At 40.6% G+C, this 17,744-nt stretch overlaps 1 protein-coding gene across 5 annotated transcripts in view; it reads left to right on the forward strand.

Moving 5' to 3' along the window:
- The window catches only part of BBS9 (Bardet-Biedl syndrome 9), a 227,669-nt gene that overhangs the window by 112,789 nt on the left and 97,136 nt on the right, over positions 1 to 17,744 (forward strand). For 4 of the 5 annotated variants that reach the window (XM_081834757.1, XM_081834760.1, XM_081834761.1 and 1 more), the window contains exon 21: positions 11,481 to 11,579. In XM_081834757.1, coding sequence (XP_081690883.1) covers positions 11,481 to 11,579 — 99 coding nt within the window. Of the gene's footprint in view, positions 1 to 11,480; positions 11,580 to 12,871; positions 12,961 to 17,744 lie in introns of those variants that run through there. The other variant, XM_081834759.1, reaches the window with a different exon arrangement.

Here is a 17,744-nt window from a genome sequence, read left to right on the forward strand (position 1 = left end):
CTGGCCCCATCCCTTGATAAGTATAGATAGGCATTAAAACCCTCCCCCCCCTTTTTTTTTTTACTGTATCCTTCAGTGGTTAACTGTAAACTGGGTTGTAGAAATATTACTCTGGTCTGCTTTTTGCATATACAGGTTATGCTGGATAATATCCACATTTACTTTTTAGCAGGATTATGAAGTAGATGTTTTAAGCGGTTACATTTTATCTTATCGGTTATGTTTTGACGTGTTATTTGTAAGCTGCTTTGCGGATGTTTTTCTTAAAAAATAGCCTGTGAATTTGTTGAATAAATAAAGCAATACATAAATAAGAAAGAACAATTGCTCATTTGTTTAAAATATTTATATTTGAAGGCAGCTACATAATTGTACTGTCATCATGTGCAAAGTAGCTACGAACAAGGTATACACAAAGCAGGACTTGCCCTCGACTTAAGTCTTTCCTCCCAGTGGCGAGAGGGCATTACGGGAATGTCTGTAATGATTCAGTAGAGGAAGATTTGGCAGTTGGAGATTTAGATTCCTTATTTATTTGTTCACCAGCTTCAATTATTCTATAGTAGTACTAGGAGTAAAGAAAGCAGTTCTTTCCTCCCTTGCAAATACTGTTTTTGATTATTGCTGTTGAATAGGTAAAGGTAAAGGGACCCCTGACCATTAGGTCCAGTCGTGGCCGACTCTGGGGTTGCGGCGCTCATCTCGCTTTATTGGCCAAGGGAGCTGGCATACAGCTTCCGGGTCCTGTGGCCAGCATGACTAGGCTGCGTCTGGTGAACCAGAGCAGCACACGGAAATGCCATTTACCTTCCCTCTGGAGCGGTACCTATTTATCTACTTGCACTTTGAAGTGCTTTTGAACTGCTAGGTTGGCAGGAGCTGGGACCGAGCAACGGGAGCTCACCTCATCACGGGGATTCGAACCGCCGACCTTCTGATCAGCAAGTCCTAGGCTGTGTGGTTTAACCCACAGCGCCACCTGCGTCCATTGCTGTTGAATACCTGCCAACAAAATTTATCTCGTCTTCCATATTCCTGATACCTCCCACTCGGCAGCATACATTCAGAAGGCAGGATGGAGGAGGAAGTGAAAGTGGGGTAAAGTAAGGAAAGGGAGCAAGCAAGTGTGCACTCTTTAAACTCACACCTCCTGTGGCAGTCTCTTTTAGAAACTGGACTCTGGGCTTTAATTTTACAAACAGTTGCTAAGCATAATATTTCCCTCGAACAAGTTGTCAGTGGCGAGTCTGTGCTGTCCACTTCTGCACATTAAAGAAAGTTATGGGTCAGGATCCAGAGAGGTCCAGCTATGTGCATGTTCTCTTCCCTTCTAGCAGCAGCCCCCGCCCCTCTGCCTACTTCATTTCATGCAATGCCGTTTTAGATTATCCATTTCGTAGGGTCTTCCAAGGTTGCAATTGAGGATGTCACTGCTGAGAAGATGAGGCTGGGAGGCCCTGTACGAGTACAATAAATATCATCCAAATTAACATTGATTCATAATATGCTAAATATGCTTCACTGAGCTTCAAAGCACTTGCTTATACGGTTTCGTAATGGCATGTGGGTGGCTAAACAATTGTTACCTTATTGCCATGCATGCTAATATATCAGTGCAATTATACTGTACAGTGGTACCTCGGGTTAAGTATTTAATTCGTTCCGGAGGTCAGTTCTTAACCTGAAACTGCACTTAACCTGAAGCACCAATTTACCTAATGGGGCCTCCTGCTGCCGTGCCGCCGCCATGCAATTTCTGTTCTCATCCTGAAGCAAAGTTCTTAACCTGAGGTACTATTTCTGGGTTAGCGGAGTCTGTAACCTGAAGCGTCTGTAACCTGATGCGTATGTAACCCGAGGTACCACTGTACTAGGATTTACTTAAAGCCAAAGTATGTTAGATGATGGAAGTCGATAACAATAAAGTAGCGGCCTTTGGTTTCAGACAATTTTAAATTTATAAAATATGCTACACAGTTTGCTTCAAGCTTGTACAGTGGTACCTCGCAAGACGAATGCCTCGTAAGACGAAAAACTCGCAAGACGAAAGAGTTTTTCGTTTTTTGAGTTGCTTCACAAGACGAATTTCCCTATGGGCTTGCTTCGCAAGACGAAAACATCTTGCAAGTTTGTTTCCTTTGTCTTGCAAGTTTGTTTCCTTTTTCTTAAAACCGTGCATTCAGGGGGTGCAGTTGCGACTTGACTTCGAGGAGCAACTCATAGCATGCGGTGTGGTAGCCTTTTTTGAGGTTTTTGAAGACTTTGGTGATTTTTGAAGCTTTTCCAAAATCCGTGCTTCGCAAGACGAAAAAATCGCAAGACGAAAAAATCGCAGAACGAATTAATTTCGTCTTGCGAGGTACCACTGTAATGAAATTGTCCGAGCTGATGCTTTGCTTGAAAAGGCCTTAATGTAAAGTGATTTTCATGCCTATGAGCTAAGGGGAAATGGAACTTTCCCACAATCTTGCATAGCTAGGTAAATCTTTCCTCTGTTCTAATCAGAGTTCTGAGGATAACAGATCAGTGTCTTAGAATTGTTTAGGGGATGATAGAATCATGCAACATTATTATTATTTGTTGTTGTTGTGTAGTCGTTTAGTCGTGTCCGACTCTTCGTGACCCCATGGACCAGAGCACGCCAGGCACTCCTGTCTTCCACTGCCTCCCGCAGTTTGGTCAAACTCGTGCTGGTAGCTTCGAGAACACTATCCAACCATCTCGTCCTCTGTCGTCCCCTTCTCCTTGTGCCCTCCATAATTTATTAAGGATGAGGAGGATTTTTCTTTTTGGTAGTCTTTGAAAAGCAAAGATAAAGTTGTTCTACACTCAGCCATGTTTTGCTGAGATTCTGCTGAATGCTTTTTGTACTGACATTGTGTCTCTAAAGAAATCAGCTGTTAAATCTGTTATTTGGCGGTTTCTCAGTGCCATTTCTGTGAGTTGCATACCACATGTGCTGAACCTCATTTTGGAAATAAGGCCAACAGGACTTGAAAACTTATTTAACTGCTGCACTATCTTTCATTGTCAGGGATGTTAAAAGTTTGGCAATTTCAAAGAAGGATTTGCATGCAAAAATACCTCTATTTGAGACACCAACCTGCCATGTCCATTATTTCCCCCCTGCATTCTGGTGGCAACAATGATAAATGCATTAACGCTGCTAAGAAAATTACCAAAGAAAATATAATTCTCCTGTTAAAGACCTTCTTTACCAATGATGACAGGAATCACACCTTTGAAACCACAGATTTTCTGCTGTTTAATCAACTACTAATCTACTGATAATGTAACTGTTATTTAATATTTTAGTTCATAATTGACTACATTGCGATAGATATTTTATATAGTATAAAGGTCTGGTTGTTATTTGTTTGCTTGTTACCTGAAAGCAAACAGGAAAAAGCCTGATCAGCCTCCTGGGACAAAGGCTTCCAGACTATGGACACCATCACAAAAATACCCCCTCTACACACACACACACACACACACACATCTCTACACCCTTACCTCAGATGGTGGTGGGACATAGAGCACTGCCATATATAGGAAGGTGGTAGCCCTTTAAATATCCCAATCTCAGTTTAGGAAGAGGGGTGGGCAATCTCTCTCGTTCTCCATTAACTGCCAGCCAGCATGGGCTGTGATTGGGGATGATGGGAGTTGTAGTCCAGTAACATATGGAGGGACACAGGTTCCTCCCCTCTAGTTTAGAGCATTAGCAATCATAGAATTATAGAATTGTAGAGCTGGAAGGGACCCCGAGGGTCAGGGAACAATTGAAGAAGGTAAGTTAGCGTTCAGTGATTCAGGAAATGGGCTCATTCATGTCAACACTCTCGCTGTCACATTCCAAAGCAACCGAAGTTTCCAAATACTCTTTAAATACAACCTCATCCAGAGTATGTTACCATAATCTAATCAAGGCATGTCATATCTATGCTGATGGGAGCAGGTGGTGCCTTCCTAAGATACCACAAAGAGGCTGTTCCTATGCTAGGAATGAATTGATTTCAGCCCTTCAGTTTCTTTATTTTTCTGTGAGTTGGCTCTGCTGCATGTTCCTCTTTCTTTGCCAATTAAATTCTAATTAATTTTGAAATTGGCATGTGCATATTTTCCCCCCATTCATTTGCCTTGACTTTTTTCGTTCTAACTAATCCACATGAACCAATGATCAAACGTATTGAAACAGCACTGGCAAGGGAACATGTTAGCACACATCTGCCCCAATAAAAAAAATACCATTGCCTTGGATGAGGAGGGGATACCCATTCCCATGTGCATAAAAAAGCTCACCCAAGTAGGCACAAATCATTCTCAAAAAAAAATTCTGTGCAGTTTTCAGTGTGCGTCTTCTGTCATGTGCATACCTTGCAGGACAGATAAAAACCCGAAAGACTGGGATGCTGTGGCAAGAATAACTGTAATCTTTACAAAATCCAGAAACTGAACAACAATAAAACAAACCCAGCAAGCAAATTCAAGTATGAATTCTTAGTTAAGGTTACATAATTAATCATATAGTTCATGGGTAGGCAAATTAAGGCCCGGGGACTGGATCTGGCCCAATCGCCTTCTAAATCTGGTCTGCGGACGGTCTGGGAATCAGCGTGCTTTTACATGAGTAGAATGTGTGCTTTTATTTAAAATGCATCTCTGGGTTATTTGTGGGGCGTAGGAATTTGTTCATTCCCCCCCCACCTTCAAAATATAGTCCAGCCCCCCACAAAGTCTGAGGGACAGTGGACCGGCCCCCTGCTGAAAAAGTTTGCTGACCCTTGATATAGTTACTGGCTGGAACTGACACTGAGGATTCAGTTCCTAGAAAGGAGCGGCATATAAACTGAATCAGATAGTGAATCTTATGGCTTGTTGCTGTGAAAGATGCTGCTTTTTCATGGTTTCACATTGGCCAAAGGGGAAAATAGCCTTTCTGGAAGCATGCCACCTCATAGCTGATAAGGCCAGGTAGAAGCACATGTTTTTAAGTCCCTGGAGGTGTGGTACACAGGCAACTGGACAATCTCTAGTAGCTATGGCAACAAATAAAAACACTGGGGTGATGTGGGATGAATATGTAAAATGACCACTGCTGTTGGTGCTCTTCAGGCGGGATGGTGCGGGTGTTAATTCCACTGCTGTTGGTGCTCTTCCAGTGTCTTCATCAGCCTACGTATATTCTATATATCTTCTGAACCTGATCGTGAAACAATGACTTGCCAATGTCATCTCGTATATTGATTTAATTTCAGATCTCAAATATGATTGGGAGATTCAGACAGTGATCTAGCATTCTGTGACAGAAGGTGCTTAAGTGTTAAATCAGCGGATAATGGAGAGGCGGCAAAGCTCTATCCTTTGTTCCCATATAAAGTCTGAAATGCGTGTGCATGTAGCTTTTATTGTCTTCCTTTACCATTTAAGGTGTGTTTAAAAAACAACAACCAACCTACTGTGTTGCAAACCTGCAGTAAAGTTGTCCGTTTATGCAGAATATGTAGTTCACTTTCTGTGCCTTTTTTCAAGATTAGCAAAAAGCAAAACAAAAAATAACGTGTTGAGCACAGTAAGTGAAATTAAACAAGAGGAGCCCCATTTCCTTCAATGAATAAAATTCACAATTGCTTGGCTGTAATTTTATGAATGTTATATGCTATCAAACAGTTTTGCTGACCACAGCTTGCTGGCTCGATTTATCACAACTGATAAAAGATCTGTGGTGTCAAGCAAGAATGTAGCTACACAGAAAAGGGGAAAAGAATGGGTCATAATACAATAACATATTCTGGATGCTGTCCTTCCTTGCCAACAATTAATGGGGAAATTCATTTTATGAATCACTGTTTACAGACTTACATCTGGAGAACTTTTCAACTTGAACCTTTTCCAAAGTGTCGGATTTATGTGCCATTCCCCTGCCCCCCCTCCAAATAGCTTTTCTCTTGTTCTTGATACAACTTGCTTAAGTAGTAGTAATCAGCGGATGTGAATAATTATGCTTTATTTTCTAGTCCTTTGGGTAGAAATCTTTTTCTGTAGTAGACTGCTAAAGTTCCTAGATAGCTGTGGGGGAAACACAGGAAAAGAAAGCACAATGATTACCAGTTGAGTTCCTGAAAGATCTCTGGTGAACTATAATACATTTGATATTTTTAGTGCTGGACAAAATAAGACCCAATTTACATGTGATCCCATGTAGTGAAGAAAACAAAGTCATGCAGCATCCTATGTGGATAGTATATTGTATGGAGCAAATTCTACTAGGGCCTCATCTGCTCCCATACCCACCTGGGCCATGCATTTCTGACCTGTAGGCAAGGTATCCTGGTTTAAACACAGCAACCACATGGGGTTTCTTTTTTCCTATTCATTCAGTGTCATGTTAAGATTCAGCTATCACGTTAAAAGCTTTAAATTGTACCCACATTCCTATTCTAGTCCAAATCTGTAGAAAGAAAATATTTTACTTGTGTAGGAGGAGTACAGTCCGTTATAACATCCAGCTAACGATGAGCAAATATGCAATATAATCAGTTTTCATCCTCCACCTATCCCTACCTGTTTTTTCCTCTGAGTTTCTTCCAGTTTCAGTGTCTAACTTGAAGAAAAACAGCTGAGAAAAGGCAGTTTACAGGTGGCGAGGGCTCAGCAGTCCCCTTTCTCTCCCACCCACTTTTATAGGGCTTTGGCAGGGATTTTACCCTGACGGGTTTGCCACTCTCATGTCCAATTTGGCCTTGATTCACAGTGCTGAGAAAACAATTATATATGTTAGAAGAGAAATGACACCCCCCCCCCAAAAAATTAGTAATTAGCCATAATATGGTTTTCCTTACTTCTAAAGAATAGAATCTTTACAATTTCCTTTTCTGTTCTATTTTCAGAAGTGTTTTATTTCTAGGATTTTACTGCATTTTGGACAACCTCTTACATCACAGCCAGCAAAAAGCAATAAAGCAGCAGCATTTGTAATAAAGAGACAGAACTCATGTAATATCGTCCTTGCTTGGTCTAATGCCTGGACCATATAACACCAGTCCTCAAAGATCTGCACTGACTGCCAATTAACTATAGAGCTCAAGTCAATGGTTTGTTTACAGAGCCCTAAATATTGGGACCCAGATACCTATGGGAATACTTCTCCCAATAATAATAATAATAATAATAATAATAATAATAATAATAATAATAATAATTTATTATTTGTACCCCATCCATCTGGCTGGGTTTCCCCAGCCACTCTGGGCAGCTTCCAACAAAGATAAAAAATACATTAAAATGTCACACATTAAAAACTTCCCTAAACAGGGCTGCCTTCAGATGTCTTCTAAACGTCAGGTAGTTGTTTATCTCTTTGACATCTGATTCATTAATTTTATAATGAATGATTTTAAAGTGTTGTTTGTGCTGTACTTTTGTACTGTTTTATTGTTGTTAGCCGCCCTGAGCCCGGCTTCGGCTGGGGAGGGCGGGATATAAATAAAATTTATTATTATTATTATTATTATTATTATTATTATTAGGAGCCACTACCAAGAAGGCCCTCCGCCTGGTTCCCTGTAGCTTTGCTTCTCGCAGTGAGGGAACTGCCAGAAGGCCCTCGGCGCTGGACCTCAGTGTCCGGGCAGAACGATGGGGGTGGAGACGCTCCTTCAGGTGTACTGGGCCGAGGCAGTTTAGGGCTTTAAAGGTCAGCACCAACACTTTGAATTGTGCTTGGAAACGTACTTCTCCCCATATCAACCTGCCCATGCCTTCACAGTTTGCTGTGGAGGTCATGCTGGTAGTCCCAGCCTCGAGGGAAGCCTGGGAATCTTCAACCCATTATAGGGCCTTTCTGGTAACAGCTGCCTAATTATCGAATGTGCTCTCTCTCGAGATTCAGCCAGGGTCAAAGTTGTCCAACCTGCTAAAGACTTGACTTTTCCATCAGGTATTTTAGAGACATACCTAGATTGAGGAAACTGAGGGAATGTTCTTATTTTGTTGCCTTGCTCATGATTTTGCTGTCTGTTGCTTTGTGTAATTATTAATGTAACCCACCCTGGGGACTTTGAACAAAAGGTGGGGCAGAAGTTTGGAAAATAAATAAACATTCACAGATTTGCTGTCAAGAAACTGAGCACACAGCCATGTTTCTGCGTACATGCACACCTGCCCACACGCAGGGGCTGATTGTAAGGCTAAGTACAAAATCAGGCTTGACTTCACTTGGCTCAGGGGGGAAAAAGGGCATATTGTGTGTCCTGCTGTTTAATAAAGTTAGAAAAAGAGGATTTTGTTGTTGTTAGAGGTTGTGTTTCAGCAGTAAAAGGAATGGTTAGGTTTTCCATTCTTAAGGTGGGCAACGTGCCACAACCTCTGAGTTGTAGCCCTCTCTGTCATACAGTGGTGCCTTGCAAGACGAAATTAATTCGTTCCGCGAGTTTTTTCGTCTTGCAATTTTTTCCTCTTGCGAAGCACGGACTTTGGAAAAGCTTCAAAAATCACCAAAGTCTTCAAAAACCTCAAAAAAGGCTACCACACCGCGTGCTATGAGTTGCTCCTCAAAGTGAATGCACGGTTTTAAGAAAAAGGAAACAAACTTGCAAGACAAAGGAAACAAACTTGCAAGACGTTTTCGTCTTGCGAAGCAAGCCCATAGGGAAATCCGTCTTGCGAAGCAACTCAAAAAACGAAAAACTCTTTCGTTTTGCGAGTTTTTCATCTTACGAGGCATTCGTCTTGCGAGGTACCACTGTAATGGTTGTGAATCAACATGGTTAAAGCTGTCACTTCCATAGCCCGTTTCTAACTTTTTCCTGCTGGCTTACAAAGGCACTTCCCACAGGTTCTTGCTCCTACTGGGTAAGTTTAGTTCAGGGAGGAACTAAATATGGAAGCAAAGGAAATATGGTAGCAGTGAGGGTGGCTGAGCTTCTATTGGGGTGGACAGGCAAGGCAAGCTCAGGGAAGCACACTTTGGAAGAGTCTAGACTCAACCCCAGATGAGCGTGAGGGTGAGGGAAGAAACTGAAATTCTAGTTTGAAAACCTCATATTTGAGATTTGGTGTGTTGAGAAATCCTATAGTGTGTGAACTGCTGGTTTTTTAAAGCCAGAAAGCCTCTTTCTTTTCGCTTTCTCCAGTTTAGAGGATACCTCTGGGTTCATATAATGGCCCAGTTCTCATATAAACTGTATTTTAACTGTAGTTAGTGTAATACAGGGCTCACTTTTTCCCTAGTTCTGCTGCTACAATGCCACTTGTAAGCAAGCCAGAGGCTGGCTTGTAGTGATGTCTGAACCAGAGTTCATGGTTTGTTTCTTCCAAAGTAACCATGAGCTGTATGCCAAGAACAAACCTTGACTTCTGATCATAGTTTGTTTGGAAGAAAGAAATCAAAACCTTGGCATATTTCCTGTTTTTATGTCAGCAGGGGAAGAGCAAAGTGTGGACTGTGTTAGTTGTGCGACCTAGTATGCATATTTATTTAAACTATGGTTTAATGCTACATATGAACCTGGCCAACATAATGTTGTGTTTTTTTTAAAAAAAAAAAATTGTTGGAGCTTCATAAAGTACGTGATGCATCTGGAAGAAGAACCTGACCACTAGACAAAATGGTTGTAAAATATGACAAGGATGGAAGGGGGTTAAAAGGCCTTTGAAAATGTGACTTGTTTCCTCCTTCACAGAGGAGCAAAATTGTTAGCATGATGTGATTAAAAAAATAGCGAAAACATTAGGGTTGTCGTGATAAATAAGTAGCTGCAGTATAATCTTCCACTGTCCTTTTCAAGCTCTTAGCGTGCAAACACCCTTGTTTTTTTTCTTTCTTTAAGGAAATACAGTAATTGTATGCCTGCATAAGGAAAATAATACAATGGGGGAAATCACTTTTGCTTTTAATACTGCTACATTTTAACAGTCCAAGTTGACAAGTAGATCTTAACACACCTTTGACATCAAAACCAAAATCAGGATGTCTTACTTACTTCCAGCCAATAGCATGAGGTGCCTTATGGCAAAGTGACATTTTTTGACAGTGATTAAGTTACCTTGGACGGAAAAGTTGTGCTGATGCCTAATGAAATAGTATCAAAGGTATTAATTTTCAAGGCTTTTTAACCTTTTGGATTTCAGTTTTGAAAATAAGCTTTCAGAATTTTTACTCATGTGCAGAAACCTTATATGTGCTAATGGGCTACGTGACATTTTACTCATAATTTCAGTGTTACGAAATATTGTTTAAAGGGCATTATTTCAATGAAACTTTAGTGGCTTATTATGTTCACCAAGTTTTAATCTTGGATTTTATCTGAGAAACAAGGGTTGCATACATAAGAAGCTTAGAGAAATTGTTTTCATGTTTTTCTTTAGCTTGCACATAGAAAGGAGTGTCTGCATTCAGTTGAAAATATATAATGCAGGAATTGATTGTGTTCATGTAGCTGTCAGTTAAGTGTTACATTGCTGTAGAATCAGCAGCAGATATAGCTTATGCTTTGTTTTGGCAATGGGCACGTGCCAAAGAGCATGATTCAAATTCCCCTATGTGCAGAGACATTTTTCCCTGTTCGTGATGGAAAATGTCCTATGCATTGGACTTTTCCATGCATATTGAAGCTTTTTCGGAGTTTAAAGCTGCCATATGTGTACATATCCCTGCATACATTGAGGTTTCCCATTTTCTTTTGTGAAATAATACGCTCTGTGCATAATATGGAGTTTCTTTTTGTAAGTATACGTCTTCCTTTTTGGTTTTAAAGAGCTGCTTTCAACTTGGGGCTCATCCACATTTCCCTTTTGCCCTGCGCTTTCTAGACACAGGTCTGCACTTTAAAGTGCCATATCCTTGTGCTTGCCCCCCCCTGCTTTTCCTTCAAAAGCCCACTCTTCAAAGCTGAATTGGAACAAATGACAATGTTGTTCCACTTTAAACTTTAGGTAGGGGTCCACATGATTAAATGCAACATCATTTTTAAAAATCCACTGACATAGAAAATGAGATGTCTGAGAAGAGTGCAGCCTTGTCTCTTCCCCACCATGCTAGTTTTTCATGTATGGAAATCTTCCTTCTCCGCGGGTGAATATTTCATCACATGCGTTTGAATCTACAGTCTGAAGTGGTGACGGCTCACTTCACCCCATCCCGTCTTGAGGAATTCCTTGCCCAGTCAGACAGCTGACTAGCCTAGCAACTAAGATAGTTGCTTTGAGAAGCAGTGGAAGCCAGTCCATGAGTGTGAATAGGGCACTGACCCACTAACCTCCATCAGTTTTCTCTTTCCTGCCTCCTTATTTACGCCCAGTTCATGGGATGGCACTTCCTTAGGTTCCTTCTCCTTGACTTGGTCCACGTGGGCTGTATTTGTATAACAGTTAATGAACCATTCATAATTTTTCTGCATTTTGAGTGGTGTTAAAAAATCAGTTTAATTCGTTTTATATGTATATTCCTTTAGTTTACAAATATTTCATTTGAAACTTAGGTGCCTGTACTACCATCCCAGAGGAAAGACCGCCCTCACCAGACACTACAACATTGTTTACCAACCACAGGAACCTCACCAAACAGGAGACTGAAACTGGTAAGAGGATAAAGTATTTTCTTATATTAGCTAAAAGACAAATACGTTCATACTGTATGTACGGATTATGTATGCATGTATAGGGAACGTCAGCTTTGTTTCAAAGTAACTCGAGATTGCTTTGGAGTGTTTCTCCTTTAGTCTTCTATTGGATCCATTATGCAGTTTCTTCAAGTGTTGTGGTTTTTCATTGCAGAATGGATAGAATATATAACCACTAGCGGGGAGTGCCCAGTGCTGCCCAGGAATTGTTAGAAACCAAAAGAATAATGTGATTTGTAGATAGTGCAATTTGTGAGTTTGGATCCTCATGCCACAAACAGGTGAAGTTATGCCAAAGTTACATTTTGGTGTCCACCATCTTGATTCAAAATGGCACCTGTTGTCCAAACATCAGTGAAGTCTGCTGTCTCCCACCTCAGGAAGCCTTGTGCTGAGTTTGGTGACAAAATCTCGAGAGGTGGCCAAGCCTATGCCCAAAACTGGGGAAGTCATGTCAAAGTAATGTTTCATTCCACCATTGTCATAATGTGTGGTGGGAGGGAGACACATTTTTTAGGGGGTGCTGCACATTTGGCTCCTCCTGCCACCCTTCCAGCCCTGCACCACTTTGCGAAGGATCAGGTCCCAGACTCGCAAAGTGGTGCAGGGCTGGAAGGACACAAGGCCTCGCTTTGTGAGGCTGGGATTGAAGGGCGCATGGCTGTTGCGTCATTTCACCCTGCCCACAGGCATCGGGGGGGATTCACATACCAAGGGCCTCTTTGGCCAATTGGGCTCCCCCTTGTGTAGGCAGGCAGGTGGCACAGCACAGCGCCACTTGGCTCCGGTGGGGGTGGGTTGCTCCAGTGGTGTTGGTGGTGAGGCTTGGGCTGGCACAGGTGGCTCCCTTCATTCTCTGCGCCATGCCCCCTGGCATGTATGTGCATTTGTTTGCCCTAGGCACCAGTAAACCATGCTGTATCAATGGAGGGCAACTCATGACTATAAAATTGACCTGTCTCCGAGTTGAAAAGTATGGCAGTGAAAGTGGAGGCGACTCAGTTTATTTAAGTTTTTCATTGCTGGGGTTTATGTGGATAAAAACAGAGTCATTGTGTTTGTGACGAATGTATAAACAGGTTTATTATGTTAAGATATGAAATACAATGTTGATGACACAATGTCTGCAATGACTGTGTGTGCTCTTGGGAACTATGAAATGGTGTTCACTTAAGATCAAGAAGTGTCCTTGGGCAAATTTATTATGAAGTTTGCTAAGTTCATGTCCTCCTATTGTTTATTCTTTGCAGAGATACCCAAAATTTCTTTATCAATGGCTATTCACATCTTTGTTCATGGTCTATTATATATGCATATTTTGTAAGGCAGTCTCAACCTTGGCTTTCAAACAGGTAGTGTCAAAATATTCTTTGAAAGTTCAGTTAAGTAAACTTGTTGGCAATCTGCTTTGGCGTTGTCTCTACCGGCACAACAGAAATTTGCAAGTTGCCTAAGTTCTGGATTCTGTTACTTGAAATAGTCTAGTTTGTACCATTTCTATGTAAGCACCGCAACATAATTGTATGGAATGATAATGTAGCACTTTAAATGTCTGAGTAAAACTAGGGGGAAATAATAATTTTCTTATAATTAATTCATTGTTATATTTTCAACATATTTGCACATTGCCAGATCTTCAATATAGGTGCCTTTTTGAGACTTTGAAAATATTGATATTTGTATATTGAGGGGAAGTACAAGATAACTTAGAAATCAATCAATAAATGTTACAACTCACTATTAGGAGGGAAGATAACATTCAATATTTTTCCATCTTAATCACCATTTATTTATTATATTAAAAATCATGGGCAAACCTTTCACCCAAAAAGGGCCCTTAAAGTGGTATTCAGAAAAAAAGGAAAAAGTTTAAAATAGAATCCTTTACAGCAGAGTTAGCATCAATAAACATCATGGACATTCTTCACTAGTTAACAGATTGTCAATAAGGAGGGGGACAGATTAATCTTCTGTGGAATCAGATGTACCTCTTCAAGATAGTGGGATGTGGCGCTCGACTCTCCTCAGAAGGCAGACATTTTATTGTTTTCTAAAATTGGCTGTGCTCTTTATATTTAACCTGCTGTTACTCACACTCTGGTGGAATATAAGTACAAATCAATAAGTACTAAAATATTGCAGCCAGGTTGTAAACTTGTAAGTCAGCTCTTTGCATTTGAAAATCTACTTGTCTGGCGGCTTTCCAAATATCTAAGTGTGAACCAGCTGCCTGCCTAAGGTAGTCTCAGCTTGAATTATTCTTTGTTCTTTCTTTCTTTTTGTATTTCCGTTTCGCGGCTTGGTACCTATAATTTTATATAGCAAACTTTTAAAAATTGATTTCTTGCTCATTCCTCTTTCACTTGTGGCTGGATTTAAAACATACAATCTATTCTATTTCTTTATTATTATGTGTATCCTAATTGGGTAGAATTCTCTCATTCAAGGCTTCAGTGCTCGATGGCTACTTGAGAATGCAATGTGGTGAAGAAATCCTTTTCCACTGCCATCATTGCCACACAATTGTCGCAGTAATTTGCTCAGATACATCCTGAGATTTATACCACCTAGACATTAGCCACTGTCCTTCCTGCTACTTTCCTTGCAACTCTCCAGTATATCAAGAAACCATGTGGATTCCTCAGCAGCTGAGAGGGCACCTTGAGAGGACACTCTCCATTTTTGCTGCTCTACAATGATACCAGGGCCTTCACAAGTCCAACAGCACCTGGAGGACTACAGTTTTCCCTTCCTTAAAACCTTATGCCAGCATCTTAAAAAGCAGAGACATCACCTTGCCAACAAAGGTCCATATAGTAAAAGCTATGGTTTTCCCAGTAGTGATGTATGGAAGTGAGAGCTGGACCATAAAGAAGGCTGATCACCAAAGAATTGATGCTTTTGAATTATGGTGCTGGAGGACACTCTTGAGAGTCCCATGGACTGCAAGAAGATCAAACCTCTCCATTCTGAAGGAAATCAGCCCTGAGTGCTCACTGGAAGGACAGATCCTGAAGCTGAGACTCCAGTACTTTGGCCACCTCATGAGAAGAGAAGACTCCCTGGAAAAGACCCTGATGTTGGGAAGGATGGAGGGCACAAGGAGAAGGGGACGACAGAGGATGAGATTTTTGGATAGTGTCTTTGAAGCTACCAGCATGAGTTTGACCAAACTGCGGGAGGCAGTGGAAGACAGAAGTGCCTGGTGTGCTTTGGTCCATGGGGTCATGAAGAGTCGGAAACAACTAAACGACTAAACAACAACAACAAAACCTTATGCAGGTTAAGACATGGTTACATTACTGACTGCCAGGTTAAGCAGGTGTGTCTACTTAGCACCCCATTTGTGGCATACTCTCCCCAGGGAGACTTGCCTGGTAGCAAATCTTTTATGTATTGGAACCAGCTGAAGACCTTTCTTTTTTTGGTCAGGCCTTTTCACATAATACCTAGCTAATTTTAGTGTGCCTAACAAATTTTGTTTATGCAACTCATTTCACTCGGGTTTTTTTTTTTTAAAAAAACAGTTTACAGTTTCTTGCAGTTTTAATCCATATATCCACTGTGTTACAGAAACCATCCTGATTATTGTTCTATATTGCTTATAATTTTTTTGAGATAGGGCAGTATATAAATACATAAATTAATCTCTTCCCCAAAAATGTTTCCAAACTGATATACAACAGAAATATCAAGAAGAAGAGAAGTTTGGATTTGATATCCCGCCTTTCACTCCCCTTCAGGAGTCTCAAAGCGGCTAACATTCTCCTTTCCCTTCCTCCCCCACAACAAACACACTGTGAGGTGAGTGGGGCTGAGAGACTTCAAAGAAGTGTGACTGGCCCAAGCTGCATGTGGAGGAGCGGAGACACGAACCCGGTTCCCCAGATTACGAGACCATTGCTCTTAACCACTACACCACACTGGCTTCTCAAGAAGAACATATCTAGTAAAAATGAAATATGCATAGCAATTATAGATATGTAGTATTATACATACACATACATTGCATTTGTTAGTTGCTTTATGCAAACAAATCTCAAAGCGACTCAAAATCAAATGCAAACAGATAAAATCACTGAGAAGCCAAATTTTAAACCATGTACAATACAAATTTCTAAAATGCTTATCTAACAATACAAACCTTATCCCACCTCACTAAAACATGAGCAGCATAGTAGAGGCCAACTTAATCACCCAAAAGCAGGTTAAATAAAAAAATATTAAAAATATTAGCCTGGTGCCTAAAAACTGACAGAAGGAGCCATGGCTGAAGAAGCCCATTCTTGTGTAGCTACTCTCTGCACCTCCTTCAGCTGAAGCACCCAGAGAAGGCCCTCTGATCACAGGGTCCAAGCTGGTTCATGTGCGGAGAGAAAGTCCTTGAAGGATTTGTATCCTGAGCCACATAAGTCTTTTTGGGTCAGAGCCAGCACTTTGAATTGAGCCTAGAAATTAAGCAGTAGCCAGCACAATCTGACCAGAAATGGTGTAATATGCTCGCTTTCTAAACTGTTTTCAAAGGCAGCCCCATTTCTAATGCATTGCAATAATCTAACCTAGAGGTTACCAGAGCATAGACAACTGAAGCTAGGTTTTCTCTGTCCAGATTGGATCCCAACTGGACTGCCTGTCAAAGCTGGTGGCAGGCTTTCTGTGCCCCCAAGTTTATTTGGAGATCCAGAATACCCCCAAGTTACACACCTGCTTGTTTAGGAAAAGTGCAACCAGATTACCTAAGGTTACTCTAAGCAACTTTGGAAGTTAAAAACCAAAGGATGAGATACACACATATATCATTTTTGCAACTCAAGTTCAAAATAGTATATCATCTCTATTAATAACGTTATCATTAAAATATGTTTCTATTTTTGTGTGCTCCCTATACCTATAATCTTTGCTATAACCATGATACTAGAGACCCTGAGCGAGTTCAGACATTAAAAATCTATTTTCCATGGACCATGCTGTGTGCTTTTCCTGGTAGCCATGTCTGCAGTAGTAGCAGGATATTTTTCAGCTATGATAACCACTGGAAACTCCTAGATAGCAGTAAAAGTGGATACACAGGGTCACTTATTAGTGTTCTCCTCAATATATCCACATTGTGTAGGGAAATATTGTGTGGAAAAGATTTTATGTATCAGAACCTACCTTCTTTCATGTTGGTGTTAATTGCAGAATACATCTTCTGTTTTTCTTTTCTTTTGTTTCTAATCTCTGAATTCATCCTGGAAGGTGATGGGTTTGGAGGCAGGAGTTTAAACAAACATTGTCTCTTAGTTTAAACTCAGTTATTAAATAATCAAGCACATGCTTTAATTTTCTTGTGATAAGAGTGTTATGACAGCTTGCAGAGAGGCACGGTGGATATTAAATGATGATGGAAACAATGTCTTATCACTTGTTTGGAAAAAAAGCACCTGCAGTTCTTCATTCATATATATATATATATATATATATGTATGTATGTATGTATGTATGTATGTAAGCAAAAATAGCCCAAACTTTAAAACACAAATTAACAGAATTGTAAAAGGGCAGCAAAAAGCAAAACCGCAAGGAGCAGCACTAAGGATCAACACGCAAAACAACAACAGAACAGTTTGTTTAAAAGGGAAAGCTGTCAGTTGCCAGCAGAATACAAAAAGGAAGAAAAACTAGCCATTCAGCCAAGGAGTTCCACATACAAGACACCACCTCAGAAACAGCTCTTACTTGTTCCCAGAAATGTGCCTCAGAAGGCAATGGCACATGCTAGAGAGGCATAACAACTGATTTTGAAGGATGGGCTGACTCACTTAAGAGAAGAAGGTCCTTCAGGTAGCTTGGTTCGAATCCAGACTTGCATCACCTTCATGTTCACTTCTATTAAGGCTTTGAGAATCTCTGTTAACAGGGCAAAACTACCTGCAATGCCTGTTAGCAATTGCATGGATGCATTTTTTTTACAGTAAAATGCATTTGAATCACCTTCTGGGCTAAACTAACAACTTACTACCTGTGAATTAGTAGGGTATAAACACTGCATCATGCTGACATATTTCAGAAAATACAGTTTCTCTTTATTGAGAATATTGATGGCTTGCTAGCCTGTAAGTTCATAACGCATAAAGTATGTCA

The sequence above is a fragment of the Podarcis erhardii genome, assembly GCF_964252035.2.
Source record: "Podarcis erhardii genome assembly, chromosome: 12".
Lineage (NCBI taxonomy): Eukaryota > Metazoa > Chordata > Lepidosauria > Squamata > Lacertidae > Podarcis > Podarcis erhardii.